At 43.1% G+C, this 12325-nt stretch overlaps 1 protein-coding gene across 8 annotated transcripts in view; it reads left to right on the top strand.

Moving 5' to 3' along the window:
• LOC115164557 (calcineurin-binding protein cabin-1) overlaps positions 1-12325 on the top strand; it is a 66819-nt gene that overhangs the window by 15691 nt on the left and 38803 nt on the right. For 5 of the 8 annotated variants that reach the window (XM_029717180.1, XM_029717181.1, XM_029717182.1 and 2 more), the window contains exons 28-31: positions 1993-2058; positions 3001-3189; positions 3388-3839; positions 7148-7261. In XM_029717180.1, the coding sequence (XP_029573040.1) occupies positions 1993-2058; positions 3001-3189; positions 3388-3839; positions 7148-7261 (821 nt within the window). The remainder of the gene's footprint in view (positions 1-1992; positions 2059-3000; positions 3190-3387; positions 3840-7147; positions 7262-12325) is intronic. The other 3 variants (XM_029717186.1, XM_029717184.1, XM_029717183.1) reach the window with 1 other exon arrangement.

Genomic DNA, 12325 nt, shown 5'->3' with positions numbered 1-12325 from the left:
CCAGTCAGTGTCTGGTGTGACCACCATTTGCCTCATGCAGCGTGACACGTCTCCTTCACATAGTTGATCAGGCTGTTGATTGTGGCCTGTGGAATGTTGTCCCACTCCACTTCAGTGGTTGTGCGAAGTTTCTGGGTATTGGCGGGAACTGGAACACACTGTTGTACACGTTGATCCAGAGTTTTCCATAACATGCTCAGTGGGTGACATGTCTGGTGAGTATGCAGGCCATGGATGGAGAACTGGGACAGTTTCAGCTTCCAGGAATTGTGTACAGATCCTTGCGACATGGGGCCTTGCATTATCATGCATGAAGTGATGGTGGCGGATGAATGGCACAACATTGGGCCTCAGGATCTCTTCACGGTATCTCTGTGCAGTTAAATTGCCATAGATAAAATGCTAATGTATTAGTTGTCTGTAGCTTATGCCCGCCCATACCGTAACCCCACCGCCACCATGGGCCACTGTTCACAACTTTGACATCAGCAAACCCCTCACCCACGACACCATACATGCTGTCTGCCATCTGACTGGTACAGTTGAAATCGGGATTCATCCGTGAAGAGCACACTTCTCCAACATGCCAGTGGCTATCGAAAGTTCCTGGTCTGGCGTGGTTACATGTGGTCTGCTGTTATGAGGCTGGTTGGACATGTTATCATAAACAACATTGGAGGTGCCTTATGGTAGAGAAATTAACATTTAATTATCTGGCAACAGCTCTGGTGGACATTCCTCCAGTCAGCATGCCAATTGCACACTCCCTCAACTTCAGACATCTATGGCATTGTGTTGTGTGACAACTGCACATTTTAGAGTGGTCTTTTATTGTCCCCAGCACAAGGTGAACCTGTGTAATGATCATGCTGTTTAATCAGCTTCTTGATATGCCACTTCTGTCAGGTGGATGGATTATCTTGGCAAAAGAGAAATGCTCACTAACAGGGATGTAAACACATTTGTGCACACAATTTGTCAGAAATAAGCTTTTTGTGTATTTGCAAAATGTCTGGGATCTTTTTATTTCAACTCATAACACATGGGAACAACACTTTACATGTTGCGTTTATATTTTTGTTCAGTATAAATGTACCATTCATTACAAACAGCCTTGCAAAATATCTTGGCAGTATATGCTGTAAAAACAGCTTTTGTTATTTTGTTTCCCCCCTATGCCCTGTTTAGCTTGAATGTCTGACTACTGCAGCCATATTGCCCATGTTGCCAGTTTTTCTGTCACCTTTTCCAGATTCCTACCTACCTACCCACCTGCCTGCTACCTCTCTGCCTGCTTGCTTCTGCCACCTGCTTTGTCATGTATATGCATGTGGATACCAAGGGATGTGTGCTGCCACTGGACAAGTTCAGTCCTCTCACAAACAATCCACTAAATGGTTCATGGGCTCCTATGGGTTACTATTTGGCTTGGGTTTGGTGTTGCTTACGTTTGCAACAGCGATCTTAACCTATTTGATTGTATTTAAAAGTTATACAATGATTACTATGCTTTCCATTGCAATTGTGTTCAATTGATATTTACATTTTATTCATCCAGAGCGACATACAGTTAGTGCATTCATCTTAAAATGGCTAGGTGGGACAATCACGTCATACATAATAAGTACTATTTTTCCTCAAAGTAGCTATCAGCAAAGTCAGCGCTAGTATGATGATATAATGCCAAATCGGTCCGAATGTGGTTGGCCCCTCATTGGCACACATCTTCTGAGATAGATGGTAGAAATGGACCACGGTGTGCAGGCAGGTTTGCCAGTGGATGCCAAGCCTTTCCTGCTTGATGCCTGTTTGAAGCACATCATGGTAACAGCAACATGTAAGCAATTGTGGGGAGTAGAGGCGGTGCTGTTCTCAATTGAAGCATATGATGTGTGATTGAGGAAAAGAAACATGTACTGTAATATGTCTAATTGTCAAATCAGGAATGAAGCAATTGTTTTTTATTTAAGCATATCCCGATATCTTCAACAGCCACCCCAGAACTTGACCATGATTACTGCCTGCCCAGGTCTCCAATGTGGCTGGCATCCCTGAATGGTACTGCACTTAAGACCCTCTTCTATTCAGGACATTACAGAGTATCATGCACCATTTTTAGGGACACAATTGCTCAGTGTAAAAGTGTCCGAAAATGAGTTCCACAAACTTCGTCACTACTCCACACTTTTTATTTTTAAGGGGCAGTCCTTGCAACACCTATATCAGCTAAATTTGTACATTTAGCTAATTACAGGGAATCTTTAACAAGTCCCCTGAGCTCCTTTCACAGAACTTTGTTGCCCTCCTGCTAATTTGGTTATTGTCTGCAGAGGATTTCAGCTTCTTGCTGAGGTTGCACAATGTGCTTATTAAGAAGAATGCTGGCATCTAGTTTTTAGGTGGCCTGGGTGCTGTGTAAAAGCTAGTTTTTAGGTGGCCTGGGTGCTGTGTAAAAGCTAGTTTTTAGATGGCCTGGGTGCTGTGTAAAAGCTAGTTTTTAGGTGGCCTGGGTGCTGTGTAAAAGCTAGTTTTTAGGTGGCCTGGGTGCTGTGTAAAAGCTAGTTTTTAGGTGGCCTGGGTGCTGTGTAAAAGCTAGTTTTTAGGTGGCCTGGGTGCTGTGTAAAAGCTAGTTTTTAGGTGGCCTGGGTGCTGTGTAAAAGCTTGTTTTTAGGTGGCCTGGGTGCTGTGTAAAAGCAGAGGCCTCCCTCAAAGCATGACTAAGGTCTGGATATTTTTGTGTATGTACGATTACTGTAATGGCTGCCATGCTGATGAACCTGATGATGTTTGCATAAATAGACATACTTTGCTACACACACACCCCTTTTCATTCTTGGATACAAGTACCTATTTTATTCCTGAATGAAAACCTTAACTGCTTTGTGATTGATCCCTTGATAAGGAGTTGGTGGGTGTCAGTGGCCCATCCATGGGTATGGCTGGTCCATGCGTGTGACTGGCACCCATGCCAGACCTGTGTTTGTGTTTGACCCCTGGCAGAGCGCAGTCAGGACAGTGTGGTGGTGATGCTGTCTGACTCCAACTCCACCCAGGATGCCTTCACAGACCCCGCCAGCTCCCAGGACAGTAGCCATGTTAAGCTGCAGTCTCAGTCTGGGAAGGGCAGTACGTCTTCCTCTGAGAACACCACCCCCATCAAGGAGGGCCAGCCTACAGTTGAAGACACAGGTGGGTGTTGTTCCTTTTATCCTGAAATGCGGTTAAGGAAATTAGGTCTACCCGAACACCAGCTTTAGTATTTGCTAAATGGGGTTGTTCTTTAGTGATATTGTGAGCCAATGACTGTTGTGTTTTAGAGGGGACAGGACATATTGAGAATGGATCATGTTAATATTTCGCTCCTCTTCAAACCCTGAATTCCTCAAGGCTCACATGGGGGAGGAAGCAACGAGGGCGGGACTGTCATCTTGCTGGAGGACAAAGAACAAGTCCAAGAAGTAGAAGACACCATGTCAGTGACAGTACCTGAGGCTGATGTCCGAAAGACGACCATAGATCCCTGCCCTCATGCACTGCCTGTTCCATCCACCCCACCAAAGGCCTCGTCCACTCCCCAGGTCACCCCCCAAACCCCCACTCCTCAGGCCACCCCCCAAACTCCCGCCAGCGATGGGAAGAGCCGACACCAGAGGTGGCCCGAGCCCCCTCCAGAGGTTGTGGAGGTGCCCAAGGCCCTCCCTGCTGAGCGGACAGAGCAGCGCCACATGCTGGTGGAGATGTGTGTCCGTGCTCTCTTCCTCTGCCTGAGCCGCTTCCCTCAGCACTACAAGAGCCTCTATCGCCTGGCCTTCTTCTACACCAACAGCAAGACCCAACAGGTTAGTTAGCCCACCCTCCCCCCATAGCATGCACGGTCACTAACATTCATTCACAGAATATTTAAACAGGAAAATTAAACAATTTATATACCAGACCGTAAACCTATCATCAGTGGCATTAAATCTGACATTTTAAATCCCTATGACACCATGAGTCTAGTTCCTCTTGTAAATTGTGCTAGTTTGCCTGCGGTTTATGTGACTGTACAGAAGGTGCTGGAACAGGAGAGTGCTTTGTACACAAGGCTCTGTGGGCAGAGGTGTGCGTGGGTGGCGACAGCGCAGTGCTCTCTCAGCCAGGTTTGGCACAGCGAAGCTGCGTAGTGTCGTGACGTCCTACAGTAAGCATTTTGCCAGTCAGACCCTCCTATGGGGACTGCTGGTCCCAAGTCAATGAAGTTGGATTAGCCAATAGCCAGGGCAGAGTTCTGGCCATTGATAACAGCGTAGTGAACTGTTACTGTTTTCTTTAATAACCTTTTGAGACTTATGTAGCTCTCCTCAGAGTGTGCTGTTCATCTTGTTTCTAGAGGATTCATTCAGGCAGGTAGACGGACCTGGGCCCCTGACTTGCTTTATTTTACTTATAATCTCAAAATCAAAGCCTACACCTTTAAGAAGTGAATAGGTCCTGAAAGTAAGTCCATAATTGTTTATTTAATTCCCTGTGGAGTTCTGTTCAAATGTCAAGTGACTACCTACTGCTCAACGTTAGCGACCAGTGGTAGCATTGTGGATGTTCAGGTCTATAGACCTCTTGGTTAATAAGCGATGAACCCATTTGTTTTTCCAGTACAAATCCTACTTCCTCTGTGTTTTAAATTACAGGCTAAGGTTATTATACATTTGTCAGAGAATACTAGATTTATGGGTTAGTATTGTAACAGGAATGTGTGGTGGATAGATAGATAGATGAGAATTTAAATAGCTCTGTCTCTGTGCAGAAAATTCTGATCGCTTTTATGAATTTGTATTAAATATGATAATACATAGTGCCTTTTCGGGAAAGTATTCAGACCCCTTGACTTTTTCCGCATTATGTTACGTTACAGCCTTATTTTAAAATGGATTAAATAAAAACAATTCCTCAGCAATCTACACACAATACCCCAAAATGACAAAACTATAACAGGTTTTTAGAATTTTTGCAATTTTATAAAAAATGTAAAACTGAAATACCTAATTTACATAAGTATTCAGACCTTTTGCTACGAGACTCGAAATTGAGCCCTGGTGCATCCTGTTTTCATTGATCATCCTTGAGATGTTTCTACAACTTCATTGGAGTCCACTTGTGGTAAATTAAATTGATTGGACATGATTTGGAAAGGCACAAACCTGTCTATATCAGGTTCCACAGTTGACAGTGCATGTCAGAGCATAAGCCAAGCCATGAGGTCGAAGGAATTGCCTGTAGAGCTCTGAGACGGGATTGTGTCGAGGCACAGATCTGGGGAAGGGTACCAAAAAAATGTCTGCAGCATTGAAGGTCCCCAAGAAGAACACAGTGCCCTCCATCATTCTTAAATGGAAGAAGTTTGGAACCACCAAGACTCTTCCTAGAGCTGTCTGCCGGTCCAAACTGAGCAATCGGGGGAGAAGGGCCTTGGTCAGGGAGGTGACCAAGAACCCGATAGTCACTCTGCCAGAGCTCCTCTGTGGAGATGGGAGAACCTTCCAGAAGGACAACCATCTCTGCAGCATATAAACAATCACGCCTTTTCGGTAGAGTGGCCAGACGGAAGCAACTCTTCAGTAAAAGGCACATGACAGCCCGCTTGTAGTTTGCCAAAAGACACCTAAAGACTCTCAGACCACGAGAAACAAGATTCTCTGGTCTGATGAAACCAAGATTGAACTCTTTAGCCTGAATGCCAAGCGTCACGCTTGGAGGAAACCTGGCACCATCCCTACTGTGAAGCATATTGGTGGCAGCATCATGCTGTGGGGATGTTTTTTAGCGGCAGGGACTGGGAGACTAGTCAGGATCGAGGCAAAGATGAATGGAGCAAAGTACAGAGAAAACCTGCTCCAGAGCGGGGGTGAAGGTTCCCCTTCCAATAGGACAATGGCCCTAAGCACACAGCGAAGACAATGCAGGAGTGGCATCGGGACAAGTCTCAATGTCCTTGAGTGGTTCAGACAGAGCCCAGACTTGAACCCGATCTAACATTTCTGGAGAGACCTGAAAATAGCTGCGAAGCAATTCTCCCCATCCAACCTGACAGAGCTTGAGAGGATCTGCAGAGAAGAATGGGAGAAACTCTCCAAATACAGGTGTGCCAAGCTTGTAGCATCATACCCAAGAAGGCTCGAGGCTATAATTGCTGAGTAAAGGGTCTGAATACTTACGTAAATGTGATATTTCAATTGGTATTTTTATTTTTTTTATATATTAGGAAAACATTTCTAAACCTGTTTTTGCTTTGTCATTATGGGGTGTTGTGTGTAGATTGATGAGCAAAAAAAGCAATTTTATCGATTTTAGAATAAGGCTGTAATCTGACAATGTGGAAAAAGTCAAGGGATCTGAATACTTTCCGAAGGCAATGTACTGTACCTAATGAATAGAACACAGCTTTGGTGACACCCTTGTCTCAAAAACGAATGGTTTTGACCTCTTGGAACTTGAAGTGAAGTGAAGCTTCTCCTCCCGATCATGCCGTTCTGCTTGTAAAATGATTACCAACTTTACACACCTTATGTAAAAATAAAAAGTTGCTATTGGATGAACTATATCTAATTGAATATAAAGTTGAACCCCTCCTCTCTAGCTGGGGGGTGAACTGCCCCCCTCTAGTAAAGCCTCTAGTTCTCCCAGAAACAGTTAGGGTAAACATGAATTGGCTGGGACAGACTGTTTGAGGCTAATCAGGAAGTCAGAGATTGACAGGATGACCTGTAATCTCAGGTCATTTGGCGCTGGGTTTTTACAGAAGATCACAGTGCCGTTTAAAAAAGGGAGAACGGTGCCGTTTTAAAAAAACGGTGCCGTTTTAAAAAAGGGAGAACGGTGCCGTTTTAAAAAAGGGAGAACCACTTTCATGTCAATAACTTGACTTCAGCTACAGTCACTTTGTACTGTTAAACTACAGTTAGTTGTGTCCATCAGAGCTGCTATGACAGGGAACGAGGTAGCAGAACAGTGAGGTTAGGTAGTGGATGATGCAGATGAAAAAGAGCGACTCAAATAACTTGTGGTATGATGTAGCTAACAGTTTCACCTTTTTTAGTCTTGTTTGTGGTCTGCCTCTTGAGGGACCGTTTTCATATCCCTAGTCTTCTGATTATGTTTTATGTTTTCCTAGAATCTGCGGTGGGCACGAGATGTGTTGCTAGGAAGCAGTGTCCCATGGCAACAGCTGAAGCACATGCCAGCACAAGGACTTTTCTGCGAGAGGAACAAGACAAACCTGTTCAATGTAAGTTCACCAAGCCAGCTCTGCCATCAAGGTCCTGATACTCACCTGGGTAATATTACTCTGCACCAGTCCTGGTTCTCAGTTTATTTTACAGTTTGGAAAGTGAAGTTCTTTTTTGGAATATTGCAAACTCAATAGTAAGTTACAGAATTTACACACAATTTGACTCAATCTTATCAGAAGTCAGTGATTGGAAGGAAATGCTGAGAGTTAATTTGGCGTGTCTTCCAATAGACTTCCTCCTCGACTTATAGCAATAACATTCTGCACCAGGAGAGACCCTTAATAGCTAAAACAATCGAGGGAGGACTGAGAGATTCCAACATTGCATCAGTTGTTTAAACTTAAATGAAAAGGGTACTTTTGGGAATTACATACTTAGTGCGTCAACCTTCTCATTACATCTGTTGTAAGTCCTCCAAGAGATTTTTCTCCCTTGCTGCAACTCTTTTTACTCCCAGTTATCCATGCAATACGTTCTTAGCATTTTATTGTATGGTTGCTTTAAGCCTAATTGTGGAATCCCAGGTAGCACTGTCATGAATTGAAGCATGTGTGGAGGGAGGTCTTGGGTAGGTCTGTGGAGGGTCTGGAGACGAGGACATTACTGTGGCAGTGGAGTGTGTCGTCTCTTCCACACGCCAGTCATTTACCTGCTTTTGACTTGAATGAAATGGAAGCAGGTATTAGTTTTATTCTGGTGTGGGGCATGTAGTGGTTTTTCAACATGTTTTAGCCTTGTTATAGGACAGGAAGACATTTTGAGCCTAATCCTATTTTGAGATCTCCATGTCCAATTTGAACATTCACACAAAATCCCATTGATACAAAGGCAATGTTTACTCTGAAGCCTAAAGAGTTACTTGCACATATGTTAAGTTAGGATTTGGTCGTACTGTATTTAGGTGGTATAGGTACTGTGGTTGTCCTGCTCAGGCCATGCTCAGGCTGGTGGAGGGAGCATGCAGCGTGGCCCTGTCTTCAACTGGACTCTCAGCTATTTAAACCTGCTGCCCTGCCTGGCAGACCAGCTGTTATAGGCACTGAGAGGCAGAGTCTTTATGAAAGGGTACAGTAAACCTCAAACTGAAATACTAGTTCTAGCCAAATATGGATTCTTAAAGCCCGGCTGCAGTGGTGAGCTCGGGGTGCCCTGCACTTCTCATTCTGGACAGTGTTCCCCCCCTTGCAAATTATCAGTAATGTCAGGGCTGGTGTTGAGCCAGGGGGTAGGCCTACTCGGAGCAGGTTTCCCAGGTCTCGTCAAAGATAAAGATGAAAATCAGCAGTGGTGTGACTCAACAGCTGTTGTCTTGTCTGCCATGGCCTTTAGTATCACTGATCCCTGAGCCTGACAGACAGACAGACCAGTCATTGTCAGTGGTGATATGTGTTGTGCCTTTTGTGTGACAGAGGGGACAATGATTGTGCTGGTGTTCCTCAGTGACAGAATGACCAAATGGCTGGATGGGAGATGATATTAGACATGAGATGGTAGGCTACCTGATAGGACTTGGTCTTCAGTGGAGTGTTCTTCAATGGGGAGGCCACACCACCTGAATAAGGTTTCTCTAGATCATTGGTTCACTACTGGTTTTGCCTCGGGACCCAATTTGGACCAGATTGTCTCTCACGACTAGAGGTCGCCCGATTATGATTTTTTTCAGCGCCGATACCGATTGTTGGAGGGCCGATACCGATTAATCGGTAGATTTTTATTTATTTTTAATTATTTGTAATAATAACAATTACAACAATACTGAATGAACACTTATTTTAACGTAATATAATACATCAATAAAATCAATTTAGCCTCAAATAAATAATGAAACATGTTCAATTTGGTTTAAATAATACAAAAACAAAGTGTTGGAGAAGAAAGTAAAAGTGCAATATGTGCCATGTAAAAAAGCTAACGTTTAAGTTCCTTGCTCAGAACATGAGAACATATGAAAGCTGGTGGTTTCTTTTAACATGAGTCTTCAATATTCCCAGGTAAGATGTTTTAGGTTGTAGTTTATTATAGGAATTATAGGACTATTTCTCTCTATACGATTTGTATTTCGTATCCCTTTTGACTATTGGATGTTCTTATAGGCACTTTAGTATTGCCAGTGTAACAGTATAGCTTCCGTCCCTCTCCTTGCTCCTACCTGGGCTCAAACCAGGAACACATTGACAACAGCCACCCTCGAAGCAGCGTTACCCATGTAGAGCAAGGGGAACAACTACTCCAAGTCTCAGAGCGAGTGACGTTTGAAACGCTATTAGCGCACACCCGGCTAACTAGCTAGCCATTTCACATCGGTTACACCAGCCTCATCTTGGGAGTTGACAGGCTTGAAGTCATAAACAGCGCAATGCATTGCGAAGGGCTGTTTGAATGAATGCTTACGGGCCTGCTGCTGCCTACCATCGCTCAGTCAGACTGCTCTATCAAATCATAGACTTAATTATAACATAATAACACACAGAAATACGAGCCTTAGGTCATTAATATGGTCGAATCCGGAAACTATCATCTCGAAAACAAAACGTTTTTCCTGTCAGTGAAATACGGAACAGTTCCGTATTTTATCTAACGGGTGGCATCCCTAAGTCTAAATATTCCTGTTACATTGCACAACCTTCAATGTTATGTCATAATTACGTAAAATTCTGGCAAATTAGTTCGCAACGAGCCAGGCGGCCCAAACTGTTGCATATACCCTGACTGCGTGCAATGAACGCAAAATGACACAATTTCACCTGGTTAATATTGCCTGCTAACATGGATTTCTTTTAGCTAAATATGCAGGTTTAAAAATATATACTTCTGTGTATTGATTTTAAGAAAGGCATTGATGTTTATGGTTAGGTACAGTCGTGCAACGATTGTGCTTTTTCCGCAAATGCGCTTTTCTTAAATCGTCCCCCGTTTGGCGAAGTCGGCTGTCTTTGTTATGAAGAAATAGTCTTGACAGTTCACAACGAGCCAGGCGGCCCAAACTGCTGCATATACCCTGACTCTGTTTGCAAGAGAAGTGACACATTTTCCCTAGGTTTAAAGAAATTCATGTTAGCAGGCAATATTAACTTAATATGCAGGTTTAAAAATATATAGTTGTGTATTGATTTTAAGGAAGGCATTGATGTTTATAGTTGGAGCAACATGTACCTAAGCGATTATATGCAACGCAGGACAGGCTAGATAAACTAGTAATATCATCAACCATGTGTAGTTAACTAGTGATTATGATTGATTGATTGTTTTTTATAAGATAAGTTTAATGCTAGCTAGCAACTTACCGTGGCTTCTTACTGCATTCGCGTAACAGGCAGGCTCCTCGTGGAGTGCAATGTAAAGCAGGTGGTTAGAGCGTTGGACTAGTTAACCGTGAGGTTGCAAGATTGAATCCCTGAGCTGACAAGGTAAAAATCTGTCGTTCTGCCCCTGAACAAGGCAGTTAACCCACCTTTCCTAGGCCATCATTGAAAATAAGAATGTGTTTTTAACTGACTTGCCTAGTTAAATAAAGGTATAAAAAAATAATTGGCGTCCAAAAATACCGATTTCCAATTGTTATATGAACTTGAAATTGGCCCTAATTAATCGGCCATTCCGATTAATCTATCGACCTCTAGTCACGACCCAATATTTGCATTGCAAAATTGGCAAAATGCCATCTGGAAAGCTATTTTTAATGCTATATTGATAGTCAATGTAGCAATTTACACTGAGTGTACAAAACAGTAAGAATACCTTCCTAATATTGAGTTGCACCCCCTTTTGCCCTCCTAGCAGCCTCAATTCGTCGGGGCATGGACTCTACACGGTGTCGAGCTTTCCACAGGGATGCTGGCCAATGTTGATTCATGCTCCTCATCTACACTGATTGAAGTGAATTTAACAGTGGTCATAGCATTCACCTGGTCAGTCGGTCATGGAAAGAGCAGGTGTCCCTAATGTTTTGTACACTCAGTGTAAATGACAAGGGAACTACATCCCCACCTTTTCCATTGTCAATAATAAATGCTGCCCATATCCTTGATAATGAATGTTAGTAAGCTCACTGATTTGAGATACAAAATCAACCAACTGTGCTAAATAGCGCTGTTATTAGCTCTATTGACAATACTAATTGAAGAAAGTTATCAGATTTTAAATTATTAAAAAATGTAGGCTCATTACACCCTTCTACCTGGGTTTAGTAGTTTAAGTTCAGACTGGAGTATTTTCCATTTCAATTATAAAAATAAAATTCTCAGACACTCTCGACCCATTCGACACCTCCCGTGACCCAAATTTGGGTCGCCACGACCCCTCCAGTTGAGAATCACTGCACTCAGTCCTATAATGCAGCCTAATGTAGGTCACACTGGCCTAGTTTTCATCTGGGTTTGGCTGGTGTTATATCAACTGGGCCACCATCAAGAGTAGCCTAACCTATATTCTGCTGTTTTGACATGTTTCAGACTGTGGCATGCAGCACCCTCTGTTTGACTGGTAGTAAGCCTTCTTATAACTGTTCTCATGTAGTCTCAATCATCTTGTGCTTCACCAATCGTAAATGTTGTGCATCGAAGAATATGTATAATGTAGTAACTAAACAGGTTTATTACAAAACACAGCTGATTAAACAAATTGCATTCTTAATTGAAGATCATGATTAGTTGATTGTTGGAGTCAAATGTGTTAGCTGGGGCAAAAGTGTGACACTTTTGGGGGGGCAAAACGAGTATTTCTTTAGAGCCCTAGCTTATCAAAGATTCTTATAGGCTTCATAGCTTTAACCTCAATCATTACAACTATAGGCTACATTTCTGTTGAATTTGTGACACTACGCAATGAGTGGAACCCAGCTGCCACTTCTCCAGGTGCGCAATATTTTCTGTGTAGGATAGTTTCAGAAATATGAACTAAATCAAACTAATTGCATATTTTATAGTTAGAATTTTCTCACATGGCAGTAGCTAATTTGAATCTGCCGCGAATAGAGTAAATGCCCATTCCGAGAGCAACACGCGCTATAGGAAGAGAGCAACACGCGCTATAGGAAGAGGGCAACACACGCGCTATAGGAA

Source organism: Salmo trutta, chromosome 27 (assembly GCF_901001165.1).
Source record: "Salmo trutta chromosome 27, fSalTru1.1, whole genome shotgun sequence".
Taxonomy (NCBI): Eukaryota; Metazoa; Chordata; class Actinopteri; order Salmoniformes; family Salmonidae; genus Salmo; species Salmo trutta.
This window is presented reverse-complemented; position numbering and strand designations above follow the sequence as displayed.